This window comes from Theropithecus gelada, chromosome 13 (genome assembly GCF_003255815.1).
Source record: "Theropithecus gelada isolate Dixy chromosome 13, Tgel_1.0, whole genome shotgun sequence".
In the NCBI taxonomy this organism is placed as follows: domain Eukaryota; kingdom Metazoa; phylum Chordata; class Mammalia; order Primates; family Cercopithecidae; genus Theropithecus; species Theropithecus gelada.
This window is the reverse complement of record NC_037681.1, coordinates 19,516,126-19,528,830: the sequence shown is the minus strand read 5'-3', so window position 1 is coordinate 19,528,830 and position 12,705 is coordinate 19,516,126. Positions and strand designations below refer to the sequence as shown.

General features: G+C 53.7%; 1 protein-coding gene across 2 annotated transcripts in view; it reads left to right on the top strand.

Moving 5' to 3' along the window:
• The window catches only part of CNNM3 (cyclin and CBS domain divalent metal cation transport mediator 3), a 22,076-nt gene extending 12,554 nt beyond the window's left edge, over positions 1-9,522 (top strand). The window contains exons 2-8 of one of the 2 annotated variants that reach the window (XM_025353967.1): positions 617-760; positions 2,355-2,504; positions 3,250-3,419; positions 3,617-3,713; positions 4,085-4,218; positions 4,516-4,654; positions 8,173-9,522. In XM_025353967.1, the coding sequence (XP_025209752.1) occupies positions 617-760; positions 2,355-2,504; positions 3,250-3,419; positions 3,617-3,713; positions 4,085-4,218; positions 4,516-4,654; positions 8,173-8,237 (899 nt within the window). In that variant the 3' untranslated portion in view covers positions 8,238-9,522. The remainder of the gene's footprint in view (positions 1-616; positions 761-2,354; positions 2,505-3,249; positions 3,420-3,616; positions 3,714-4,084; positions 4,219-4,515; positions 4,655-8,172) is intronic. The other variant, XM_025353968.1, reaches the window with a different exon arrangement.
• The last annotated feature ends 3,183 nt before the right edge of the window (positions 9,523-12,705 follow it).

The following is a 12,705-nucleotide window of genomic DNA, read 5'->3' as shown; positions in this document are numbered from 1 at the left end:
GAGGTGGCGGCGCCTGTAGTCTCAGCTACTTGGGAGGCTGAGGCGGGAGAATGGCGTGAACCCGGGAGGCGGAGCTTGCAGCGAGCCGAGATCACGCCACTGCACCCCAGAGCCTGGGAGCACAGCGAGACTCCGTCTCAAAAAAAAAAAAAAAGAATTAGGAAAACCTCCCGAGGAGAGTCAGCCGCCCCGTGTGGACTGCCGCAGGAGAGCCTGCGTTTCCGGAGTCATGCCCTTGTTAGCCTGCATATGCGGGCTGGCTGCTGTGTGAGGCGTTTGTGTTCTCGACTGGATGCATCCTTGTCTGAACTGCATCCATGGCATGGAGGCGCACAGACCTGGAGCTGGATCCCAGCTCGGCCACCTCTGCCTGGGGGGCCTTGTGCAGATGAGCAAGCCTGAGCCCAGGGCTTCGTTTTCAACCTGTGTGAAAATAAGGCCAGTCCTCATAGTCATGCTGGGCGTCTTAAGTAAAAACCTAGAAGAGAGTCTGGCTCTGTGCCTGATCCGCTGTAGGAACATGAACGTTAGCCACATCGTTTTGGTGGGCCCCGAGGGAGATGAATCAAAATGCGGGGGCCCAGCAAGCTATTCCATGAGTGTCCTCCCCCCACAGGGAAGTCCCACCTGGCCATCGTGCAGAAGGTGAACAACGAGGGTGAGGGCGACCCCTTCTACGAGGTCCTGGGCCTGGTCACCCTGGAGGACGTGATCGAGGAGATCATCAGGTCCGAGATCCTGGACGAGTCTGAAGACTACCGTGAGTCCAAACTCTTGGCAGTTACGTCTCCGCTGGGCCTGCGCACTTCCCCAGGTGTATGTTGCGTCCGAGGCCAGTGGGCCTCTGTGCTGCTGAAACCCAGCAAGATCCACAGCCAGGCCCCTTCTCAGCCCTGCCTGGGCGCTGGCAGGGAGCCGCCTTGCAGGAGGGCTCGCCTGGGGCTCCGTTAGCAGCAGTCCTGTTAGATTCTTCCATTACTGAGAGAGCTCTGCCCTTCATGGGCCTTTCCCAGCCTTCTGTCTCCCTAGGTGCTTTTGGTTTTGCAGGTTCTTTTGTACATTACAGAAATGTTCTCTGAAAGAACCCATTCTTTGCCATGAAGAAGGTCTTCCCGGCTGCACACAGTGGCTCACGCCTGTAATCCCAGCTCTTTGGGAGGCCGAGGCGGGCAGATCACGAGGTCGGGAGTTCAAGACCAGCCTGGCCAATATGGTGAAACTCCGTCTCTACTAAAAATACAAACATTAGCTGGGTGTGGTGGTGTGCGCCTGTAGTCCCAGATACTCAGGAGGCTGAGGCAGAAGAATCGCTTGAACCCAGGAGGCAGAGGTTGCAGTGAGTCGAGATCGTGCCACTGCACTCCAGGCTGAGACACTGGGAGGGGGTGGAAATAAGTCTTCCCAAAGCAGCTGATCCCGGGCCCTTGATTGCGCGGTAAAAGTGTCTGCCTGTTAGGATGGTGGCTGAGGTCTGCAGGGCTGCACAGAACCCGTGCTTCATGGCCGGGCCACCTGTCCCGCATGCTTCATGGCCGGGCCACCTGTCCTGCATGCTTCCAGAAATATTGCTTTACTCATGTGTCGATTTTCAAACATAGCATCTCTGGTTCCATTCCTGAGACTGCCACAGGCCTGGGGTCTCCAGGTTAATTGCGGCCCTTTTGTACTGGTCATCCTTGAATACATGCTTTCTAGTGAGAAGTTTTTCAGTGGCCAGAGAGGCCTGTTATTATTTTTTAATTTTTATTTTAATTTTTTTTTTTTTGAGATGGTCTTGCTCTGTCATCTAGGCTGGAGTGCAGTGGTGCAGTCATGGCTCACTGCAGCCTCAACTTCCCAGGCTCAAGCTTTCCTCCCACCGCAGCCTCCTGAGCAGTTGGGACTGCAGGCGCCTGCCACCACACCTGTCTAATTATTGTTTGTAAAGACACGGTCTCTCTGTTGCCAGGCTGGTGGTGAACTTCTGGCCTTAAGTGATCCTCCCGCCTCGGCCTCCTGAAGTGCTGGGGTTACAGGTGTGAATCACTACATCTGGCCTAAATTAAAAAAAAATTGAGTCCACATCCAGTCCACTATCAGGGATGCCTGCTATTTTATAAGAGCTGCTTTGTTACCATATCAGCGTTCTCTTCAGCCAGCTCCAAGGCAGGGAACCACCCCTCGCTCTGTGTGGTTGGGGTGGGAGCAGGCCCCGTGGGGGGAGTGATGCTGAAGACATGTCCCTGGGGCTCTATGCTGCTCCGTCGAGGACCCCCTGGCCTCAGTAGGAAGGAGCAGGCGATGCAGTCCCTTGGTGTGGTGGTGTTGACTGACAGGTGGCTGATGCCTGAGCACGCCCTCTTCTTCCATCTTAGGAGACACTGTGGTGAGGAGGAAGCCTGCTTCTCTGATGGCCCCTCTCAAGCGGAAGGAGGAGTTCTCCTTGTTCAAGGTGTCTGATGATGAATATAAAGTAAAAATCTCGCCTCAGCTGCTCTTGGCCACCCAGCGCTTCCTGTCCCGAGGTGAGGCGGGAGGGTGGTCCGCGCCCCCTGCTCTCCTCACCATCCTGTGGGTCAGGAGGCCGCCCAGGGCCGACACTGACTCTGCTCCCCGCTCCTAGCAAGTGGCGCGTCTTGAGGACTTGTGTGTTCTCTGCAGCCCTGCCAGTGGCTTGGGTCATGGGAGAGACAGCTCCTCTCTGTCAGACGACCAACAGCTGGGCCAGGCCAGCGCCACGCCTGGTGCGCCACAGCCAGGGGCCTCAGCTCTCAGCTGCGCGGGTGTGGGGTGCCCTGCCCAGTTCTTTTTTTTTTTTTTTTTAAAAAAAGACAGGGTCTCGCTCTGTCAGCCAGGCTGGAGTGCAGTGGCACGATCTTGGCTCACTGCAACCTCCGCCTCCCGGGTTCAAGCAATTCTCCTGCCTCAGCCTCCCAGGTAGCTGGGCTTATAGGCGGTGCATCACCACGCCCGGCTCATTTTTGTATTTTTAGTAGAGGCAGGATTTTGCCATGTTGGTCAGGCTGGTCTCGAACTTCTGACCGCAGGTGATCCACCTGCCTCAGCCTCCCAAAGTGCTGGGATTGCAGGCATGAGCCACCGCACCTGGCCCTTGCCCAATTCTCTTGTGTTGAGGTGTGGGGGCAGCTGCTCACAGGCCACCCAGGAGAGCCCTGCTGGGCAGAATAACTTTAAGTTGCCTGCAGCGTTGGGTGTGGTTCCACCGGCCACTAGGCCCCAGTGGACACTGTCCTTTTTTCCTCCGGGCAGAAGTGGATGTGTTCAGCCCACTGCGCGTCTCTGAGAAGGTCCTGCTGCACCTGCTGAAGCATCCCAGCGTCAACCAGGAAGTGAGGTTTGACGAGAGCAACCGCCTGGCCGCGCACCACTACCTCTACCAGCGCAGCCAGCCGGTGGATTACTTCATTCTCATCCTGCAGGTAGCTGTGCGTCCAGGCCTGGAGCCCCTCCCGCTTCCTCGGGCCCGGGCAGGGTCTAGGAGAAGAGGGGAGCAGGGGCGTGCAGATACGCACCCTCCCGCCCCGAACAGTTGAGGTGGTGGGTTTCTCCTTCCGCTGTCTTCTGATGGGAAAGGTGATCTGGCCGCACCTGTTTCTCTCCCTGCCACTCCTCCCAGGGCAGGGTTGAAGTGGAGATCGGGAAGGAGGGTCTGAAGTTCGAGAATGGGGCCTTCACGTACTATGGAGTGTCGGCGCTAACCGTGCCATCCTCAGGTAAGCCATGGCCCTGCTGGCGCTGAGGGTCAGGGTTGAGGCTGCAGAGCCTGTCCCCCATTGTCGCTTGGGCCCTCAGTGCCCCGCCTCGCCTCCCTTCCACCTGAGCCCACCGCCCCACAAGGTGGTGTGGCCCCTGGGCTTCCGGGCGGGAGGGCAGCACTCTTCCTCGCTCGACTTTGCGGCTCCCTCCACCCCTGCAAACCCTCTCCTGCCTGTGCTCATTCTCCTCTCCCTGCTTCCCAGGCACATCGCCTCTCCAGGGTGATTGGTGGGGTGGCTCTTCGAAGCTGTGCAGTTGTCCCCTCCAGGGGAGGGGGCTCCCAGCTGCCAGCACTGGCTTCTGCCATCACTGATTGTTCCTTCGATAGTTCACCAGTCCCCGGTGTCCTCGCTTCAGCCCATCCGCCATGACCTGCAGCCCGACCCAGGTGACGGCACGCGTTCATCTGCGTATTGTCCCGACTATACCGTGAGGGCGCTCTCTGACCTGCAGCTCATCAAGGTGACTGCCTGGGCTGCTCGTGGGTGCTGACTTTAGCCAACTTTGTGTCACTGGGGGCTAGATCAGCTGGTCTGAGACGGCCCGGAGCAGGGCCTTCCGCTCATCCTGAGGGACACAGACCTTTGCACCCAGTTTCCCTGCGAGATCTTAAAAACACTTGACTCAGTTGCTCTTCTCTTCCCTTAACTCGCTTAAACTTGTGCCTCTGCCCTCTTCTGGCATGGCGTGACCTTTCCTGCCTACCTTCTGCGTCTCGCTTCACCAGTGGGGTCTGCCAGTAACACTGTCATCCTCCAGGTTACGCGGCTGCAGTACCTCAACGCACTCCTGGCTACCCGAGCCCAGAACCTGCCACAGTCCCCTGAGAACACTGACCTGCAGGTTATGCCAGGCAGCCAGACCAGGCTCCTTGGTGAGAAGACCACCACAGCGGCAGGTGAGCGCCGAGTGGCACACTGTGTGCGGTGTCTGGACCCAAGGGCTGTGAGCTCACACACACAGACTTGCACTTTCGCCGCCCCACTCTGCCCTCTGTCGTTTTTCTCTCTTTTCTCCGCATCCTTTTCCCTTCTTTTTTTTCTTTTTTTTTTTTTTTTTTGAGATGGAGTCTTACTCTGTTGCTCTGTTGCCCAGGCTGGAGTACAATGGTGTGATCTCGGCTCACTGCCACCTCTGGCTCCTGGATTCAAGCAATTCTCCTGTCTCAGACTCCTGAGTAGCTGGGATTACAGGCGTGAGCCACCATGCCTGGCCAATTTTTGTATTTTTAGTAGAGATGGGGTTTCACCATGTTGGCCAGGCTGGTCTTGAACTCCTGACCTCAGATGATCCACCTGCCTCAGCTTCCCAAAGTGCTGGGATTATAGGCATGAGCCACTGTGCCCAACCCCCTTCTTGTTGTTTTTTTTTTAATTCTTCATTATTCAACTTGAACTTCTTGCTATTTTTAATAGCATGGATGACGCCAAACTATAGACTAACTGGTATTTAAAGTAGAGTATAGTAAGTCAGTATTTTCTCTCAAGGATCTCTTAGAATGGATTGACTTAATCAGAGAATTGTTGGGAAGTGGGAATAAATTTTAGTTCAGACACTCTTTTGGCCGTTTAAGATTAAGCTTAGGTCACTTGGAGTCAGCAGTGGCCCTGGCTTAGAGGGTGTGTGGCTGGCAGACACCATCCTAGACACTAGAAGGACATTTGTGAGGAGTTTGGTCAGTTCATACTAATATTTAAGCGTGGCCCATCCAGGGCTCCACTGCGAGCGGGAAGATTGTGTTGGAAGAAATTTTGCAAATGGAACTAGAGGTTGTGGGATATGAAACCCCATCCCCCCACTGCAAGGAGGGAGGTGAAAGAGTCTGAAGTGTAGGCTGTGGGTAGGAGTGGTGAAGGGTTTCTTGTTCTTGTTTTTCGAGAAGATACTTTAATTCTGATTGCGTTCCTAACGCTGGGGTCAGAGATCTGCCTGAACGTGAGATTCCTGGAAGAGCCGGTGGGGCTTCCGGAGAGGCTGTGGAGGGAGCTACGGGCTTGCGTCCTCCCACCCCCACCTGCCCCACCGTGAGGAAGAGAAGCTCTTATCAATGCTTCCCCTGCCAGGGCACTGCGCTAGGAGCTTCCATGTCTGACTCTGCTAACCTCCCTGTGGCCGGAGGGGTGCTAGCTCTTCTGCCCGTTCTACAGGGCAGGAAGGAGAGCCAGAGAGAAGGCCCAGGCACTCTGACCTGCTTCCTGTAGGCCTCCCATGTTGCCGCTCTGGCTACTCAGACCCACACTTGAGAGCACAAACGTGTTTTTCTAATAGTCCTTTCTGAATTGTGAGGTGACGTGCAGGGGACAGAAATCCCACCCTGGGCCACGTGGATGCCTTAGCCCCTGGGGGCTCCAGATCCAGGTGCTGGCAAAAAGGCAGCAGGGGAGGCCGTGCTGCTTCAGTCTTGGATCTGGGGATGGGCTGCATCTCTTTCTAAAGGGATCCCTCTAAGGATGGTGCCGCACTTTCTGTTCAGAGATAAGATCTTGCCGTGTTGCCCAGGCTGGCCTCATCCTCGGGACTCCGGTGATCCTCCTGCCTCAGCCTCCGAAGTAGCTGGATGAGCAGCTAGTGCCCCACCTTCTAGAGTTGCTGAAGCTTCTGTGTTTACGCACAGTGATGGTTTCTTATTGTATGGGGTGCCCCTTCTACAGAAGTTCACACTGTCCCGTCACACTGGAGTCTCAGAGGCCAGGGCAGTGTGCTTTCCACAGCGTGAGCCTTTTGGTTTTGGTTTTCCCACGTGAGCCTTTCTGGCTCACTGCCACCCAGACTGCACATGTTGTATTGAAGATACAGACCTAATCCCAGAATGATGCTTTTCCCGTCATTGCATCATATCATATACCCAGAGATTTTTAAAAAATCTTCACTGGGCCGTCCTGTAAGAGAAGAGTTTATAGTGGCTTTGTGGGGCATTTCCTCTTGGTAGTGGATTATTATTCTCTAGACACAATGTTGGTTATTTTCACCCAAGTACAACCTGATAGTTGCTCCAGTGAGGCTGACCTGCTGTCTTTCTGTTTCTTGCCTGAACTTGGATTGTCCTGCATTTTGTCCTGTGAGCTTGGCACTTCCCTGTCCAGAGGAGTGTAGGGCCGCTGCACACCTGGAGATTTCGGTGGGGCACTGCTTAAATCGTGCAGATGAGAACCAGTTTCTGGGGACCTTGGCACTAGACGCCCAACAGAGAAGTGCCTTTTTTGAGACTTGGAAGACACAATAATTTTAAATTGCCTACAGCAGGGTTTGGCAAATGGTGCAAGGGTCACATCTGGCCAGCAGCCTATTTTTGAGAATGAAGTTTTGTGAGAACCCACACATCGGTTTGTGGATTGCTGTGGCTGCCTTTGAGTTACAGCAGTGGAGCTGAGTAGCTGTGACAGAGACCATATAACCTACAAAAACTAGAAATATCGGCCTTTTACAGAAAAAGTTGTCTGACCCCTGGCCTACCATTTCAAACCCTGGGTAGGTCCTCCGCGTCAGTTCTCCGTGGAACTGTATGGCCGAGGGTAGGTCCTCCGCGTCAGTTCTCCGTGGAACTATATCGCCGAGGGTAGGTCCTCCGCGTCAGTTCTCCGTGGAACTGTATGGCCGAGGGAAAGGCGGCCCCCATGCTGTGCAGCCCTCCATGCTGTGCTCCCGGCTTCCTCAGCCGCCCGTCCTGAGCCAGGCTGTGGGGCAGTGCAGCGCCAGCACTGCGGCTGCCGGCTCCCCCTTGGCTTCCCCTGCTCGGGGCATCAGCCCTCTCCATGGTGCTGCCCGGAGCCAAGAGGCACAGCCATTGCTGCTCAATAGCTTCTCCTCTTCTTTCTCTCTCTGCTCTCTTTAGCCTTCCCAGTAGACCTTTCCCTCTTTGGCACAGTTGGAAACTGCAGTTGATAAATGACTGTGGACTAGTGCGCGTTTTTTGTTTTCAGAGCACACCCAAGGTAAATATCTTCCCTCTCCCTGCCCCTTCACTTTCCTCTCCTGGCCCTTCAGCTGTGGGAGGAGCAGAGCCCTCGGCTCCCCAGGCTGGGGGCCTTTTTTCTCCAGGGGTGCGGGGTGGGCGCTCCCTTCCATCCTTCTGGAAGACGGGAGGGGTCACGAGACTCTTCCACTGTGGAAAATGGTGCTTCCTTCCAGCACGGGGGCTGTATTGTCCCGGGAAGGTGCCTCTTGTTCAGTATAATGACCTGGGACCCCCTGGGGCCAGAAATCCACAGCCCCAGCTTCCCCCATGTCCCAGGGAAGGCATCTGTTGGCTGACCATCTGCTAACCGATCGCTCCTGGCTCTGCTCTGATACCTCCCAAGGCCTCCTGAAGCCCCTGTCTTAGCTGCCCCTTCCTGTCCCACAGAGGATTTGGCACTTGGTTTTGACAGGTCCCTTTACCAGCTTTGATGTGAATTTTCCTTCCCTTGTCTTCTGTAGGGTCCAGCCACAGCAGGCCCGGCATCCCGGTGGAAGGCAGCCCTGGGCGGAACCCAGGTGTTTAACTGCTCACTAGGCAGCCCCAGATCTGGGGAACAGATGAGCACGTGGGGAGCTGGAGTGAGCTGAGCAGAAGCTTCGTGCCCGCCTGCCCCCATCCCCTCCAGGCCACGTTTTAGATGGCCCTTGTAGATGCGGGTCCTGGGTGTCCTCAGAACTAGACATCAGTGCCTGGATCCTTCAGCCGGTCCTGCCCTCCTTTAGGAGACAGGAGTCACCAGGGCACAGCCCTCCAGGCCCGCGTCAGGAAGGAACGAAAGGAATGCCATCATCTCTAGTCCCCAGGGCCCAGCCTTCCCCTTCTCCCCCGAGGCTGGGACCGTGTGGCGTATTCAGATTCAGACCTCTTCGGGCCGAGCCACCTTGTGAGTGTGCAGTTACTGCCTTTATGTGGCCGTGACCTGTACTCGTTTGCTTTTAATTTGCCAACCTATCGCTGCTGGCAGCACTTTTTGAGCAGGCCAAGTGCACCCATTTTGGCTGGGGGTTCCAATCGATGGCCTTGTCCATGGCGTCCTTTCTGGCTTCCCTAACGGTGTCATGGTTCAGAGCATGTGCCCCAGCCTTTCCCATGTGCCAAACCAGAAGCTCCACTGCCCGAAGGCTGTCCCTGTAGCCCTGCACCCTCCCTGGAGGCTGCTCTTCTGATCCTGAGAGCTGGCCTAGTGGTGCTGAGGGCTCCTTTCTGCTTCTCTGCCCACCTGCTGAGTTGCCACTCACAGCATTGTCAGTTCCTGTGTTCTGAGAAGAGGTCACGCCTGGGAGGAAGGGATCGTCATGCTGCACCGAATCCTCTCTCCGCTGTGTGGCCCCGGGAGCGTAGCTGCCTGTTGCACCTGCTCCACACCTCTCCACGGCCTCCCTGCAGGTGCTGTGTGGTGTGATGTGCAGAGAGCAGCGAGGGAGGCTTTAGGAACCAGGTGGATCCTCTTTAAAAAAAAAAAAATCAGTTTTTATTATATCTCTAGAACATTTCAAGTCTTTTCGTTTTTTTCTGTTCCTAGTTATGGGGTTTTAGAGAAGTGGGAACTGGAAGGCATTTGTCTTTTTCTTCTAATTTACTACATTTTCCTTCCGTAGTTCTTCAGCTGTGTGGAAATGGGCATCACAAGGACACAGGATCATAGATTGGGTAGGGAGGGAGGAGGATTTCTGGAACTTTTCTCAAAGGAATTTGGACCCTTAAAAATGGGACTGAAGGTCAAAAGAACAGTGGTATGCTTGCTTAGAAATTGTCCTCAAGGAATCAACTGTGAGAGCAAGCCCGGTTTGGAAACAGATGCATTAAAATCCTGTCTCCAGAACGGTATTTTTTTGTTTGTTTGAGACGGAGTCTCACTCTCTTGCCCAGGCTGGAGTGCAGTGGTGCGATCTTGGCCCACTGCAACCTCCACCTCCCAGGTTCAAGCCATTCTCCTGTTTCAGCCCCCTGAGTAGCTGGGATTACAGGTGTCCACCACCACACCCGGCTAAGTTTTGTATTTTTAGTAGAGACAGGGTTTCACCATGTTGGCCAGGCTGATCTCGAACTGACCTCAGGTGATCTGCCCGCCTTGGCCTCCCAAAGTGCTGGGATTACAGGCGTGAGCTAAGAACAGTGATTCTTAACCTTGGCTGCACATCAGAATCACCTGGCAAATTAAAAATACCTGGACCTGCCACCAAAGCTTGTGATTTAATCAGAGTCTGGGCATCAGAGTTTGCAATTTTTTATTTATTTTTTATTTTTATTTTTTGAGACAAGATCTTGCTCTGTCACCCAGACTGGAGTGCAGTGGTGTGATTACAGCTTGCTGCAGCCTCGACCTCCCTGGTTCAGGCCATCCTGCCACCTCAACCTCCTGAGTAGCTGGGACTGCAGGTATGCACCACCACACCCAGCTAATGCTCTTAATCTTTTGTAGAGCTAGGGTCTCATTATGTTGCCTGGGCTAGTCTCGAACTCCTAGGCTCAAGCCATCCTCCTGCCTCGGCCTCCCAAAGTGTTGAGGTTACAGGCGTGAGCCACCATGCCCAGATTCACAGAAGAGGTTCATACACCTTTCACCGAGGTTCCCCTAATGTTAACATCTTACATATAACCTTGGTACATTTAACAAAACTAAAAAATTAACATTGGTGCAGTCGTACTATTAGAGTTTATTTGGATTTTACCATTTTCCCCAATGTCCTTTTTCTGCTGTAGCAGCCAATCCAGGATGTCATGCTGCACTTAGAGCTGTTGCTTTCTTTTTTCCTAACTTTCTATTTTGAACTAATTTCAGAATATAGGAAGTTGTAAAGATAAGGGCCTCACGCAGCCTTCATCTGGTTTCCCTCCGTGGTTACATCTTACGTGATTGTAATGCAGTATTCCAAGCAAAACTTTGACACTGGTGCAGTGTGGGTGGACAGTCCCAAATCGTGTGTCATATGTACATCTGTGTAACTACCACTGCAATCACGATAAAGAAATCCCATCCCCACAAGGATCTCCCTTCCCGCCACCCCTAACTCCTGGCAACCACTAATCGTTCCATCTCTTATTTTGTCATGTCAAGAATGTTGTATAAATGGGAGCATAGTGTGTAAGCACTTGGGATTGTTTTTTTTTTTTTTTTTTGAGACAGAGTCTCGCTCTGTCGCCCGGGCTGGAGTGCAGTGGCGCGATATCAGCTCACTGCAAGCTCCGCCTCCCGGGTTCACGCCATTCTCCTGCCTCAGCCTCCCGAGTAGCTGGGACTACAGGCGCCCGCCACCACGCCCGGCTAGTTTTTTTGTATTTTTTAGTAGAGACGGGGTTTCACCGTGTTAGCCAGGATGGTCTCGATCTCCTGACCTCGTGATCCGCCCGCCTCGGCCTCCCAAAGTGCTGGGATTACAGGCGGGAGCCGCCGCGCCTGGTGGGATTGTCTTTTTCCACTCAGTGTCCTCCTCGGAGATCATCCAGGCGTTGCATGTGTGTGTGAACAGTTTGCTCCTTTTTGTTGCTGAGTGGTATTGCGTGGTGTACACATTGGTCCCGTGAAGGACACCTGGGATGTTTCCAGTTTGGGGCTATTCCAAATAAAGCTGCTACGACTGTTGATGTACAGGTTTCTGTGTAAAGATTAGTTTTCCAGGAGTGTAAATGCTCGGCCCTAGGGTTGTTGCATGTTTCGTTTTTTAAACCGTCAAACTCTTACGTCGTCACCAGCAACCTAGGACAGTCAGTTTCCCCGAATCCTCCGCAGCACTTGGTGGTGTCGTGTTTTTACTTCAGCCGTTCCGACAGGTGTGTCGTGATGCCTCACGACGGTGGTTTTTCATTTGCGTTTCCCAGTGATGGACACCTCCCGTGTTCCCCTGCAGTGGAATATCCCTGTCTTTCACCCTTTTCTGATTGGATTGTTTTATCTGTTGAGTTTTGAGAGTTGTTTTGAGATTGCTTTATGGGATTTTTGGTTTGCATTGGTCTGTAGCTTATCTTTTTCATCCCTACCCCCCCTTTTTTTTTCTGAGACAGAGTCTCACTTTGTCACCCAGGGTGGAGTGCAGGGGCACAGTCTTGGCTCGCTGTGTACTTGACTCCTGGACTCAGGCAGTTCTCCCGCTTTAGCTCCCCAAATAGATGGGACTATCACCACGACCAGCTAAATTTATTTTTATTTATTTATTTATTTTTTGCGATGGAGTTTTGCTCTTGTTGCCCAGGCTGGAGTTCAATGGCACGATCTTGGCTCACTGCAACCTCCGCCTCTCGGGTTCAAGCGATTCTCCTGCCTTAGCCTCCTGAGTAGCTGGGATTACAGGCATGCACCACCACACCCGGCTAATTTTGTATTTTCAATAGAGACGAGGTTTCTCCATGTTGGTCAGGCTGGTCTCAAAACTCCTGACCTCAGATGATCCGCCTGCCTCAGCCTACCAAAGTGTTGAGATTACAGGCGTGAGCCACCATGCCTGGCCTACGCCCAGCTAATTTTTTATAGAGATGGGGTACCATGTTGCCCACACCTGGTCTCAAACTCATGAGCTCAAGTGATCTGCCTGCCTCAGCCTCCCAAATTACAACAATTACAGATGTGGGCCACTGTGCCCGGCCATCTTTTCACCCTCTTGGGGTTTTATACAGAGCAAAAGTTTTCAGTTTTGATAAAGTCCACTTTACTGATTTTTCCTTTATAGACTGTTGCTTTTAGTGTTGCATTTAAGAACTCTACGTAAGGCCGGGCGCGGTGGCTCAAGCCTGTAATCCCAGCACTTTGGGAGGCCGAGACGGGCGGATCATGAGGTCAGGAGATGGAGACCATCCTGGCTAACACGGTGAAACCCCGTCTCTACTAAAAAATACAAAAAAACTAGCCGGGCGAGGTGGCGGGCGCCTGTAGTCCCAGCTACTCGGGAGGCTGAGGCAGGAGAATGGCGTGAACCCGGGAGGCGGAGCTTGCAGTGAGCTGAGATCGCGCCACTGCACTCCAGCCTGGGCAACAGGGCGAGACTCCATCTCAAAAA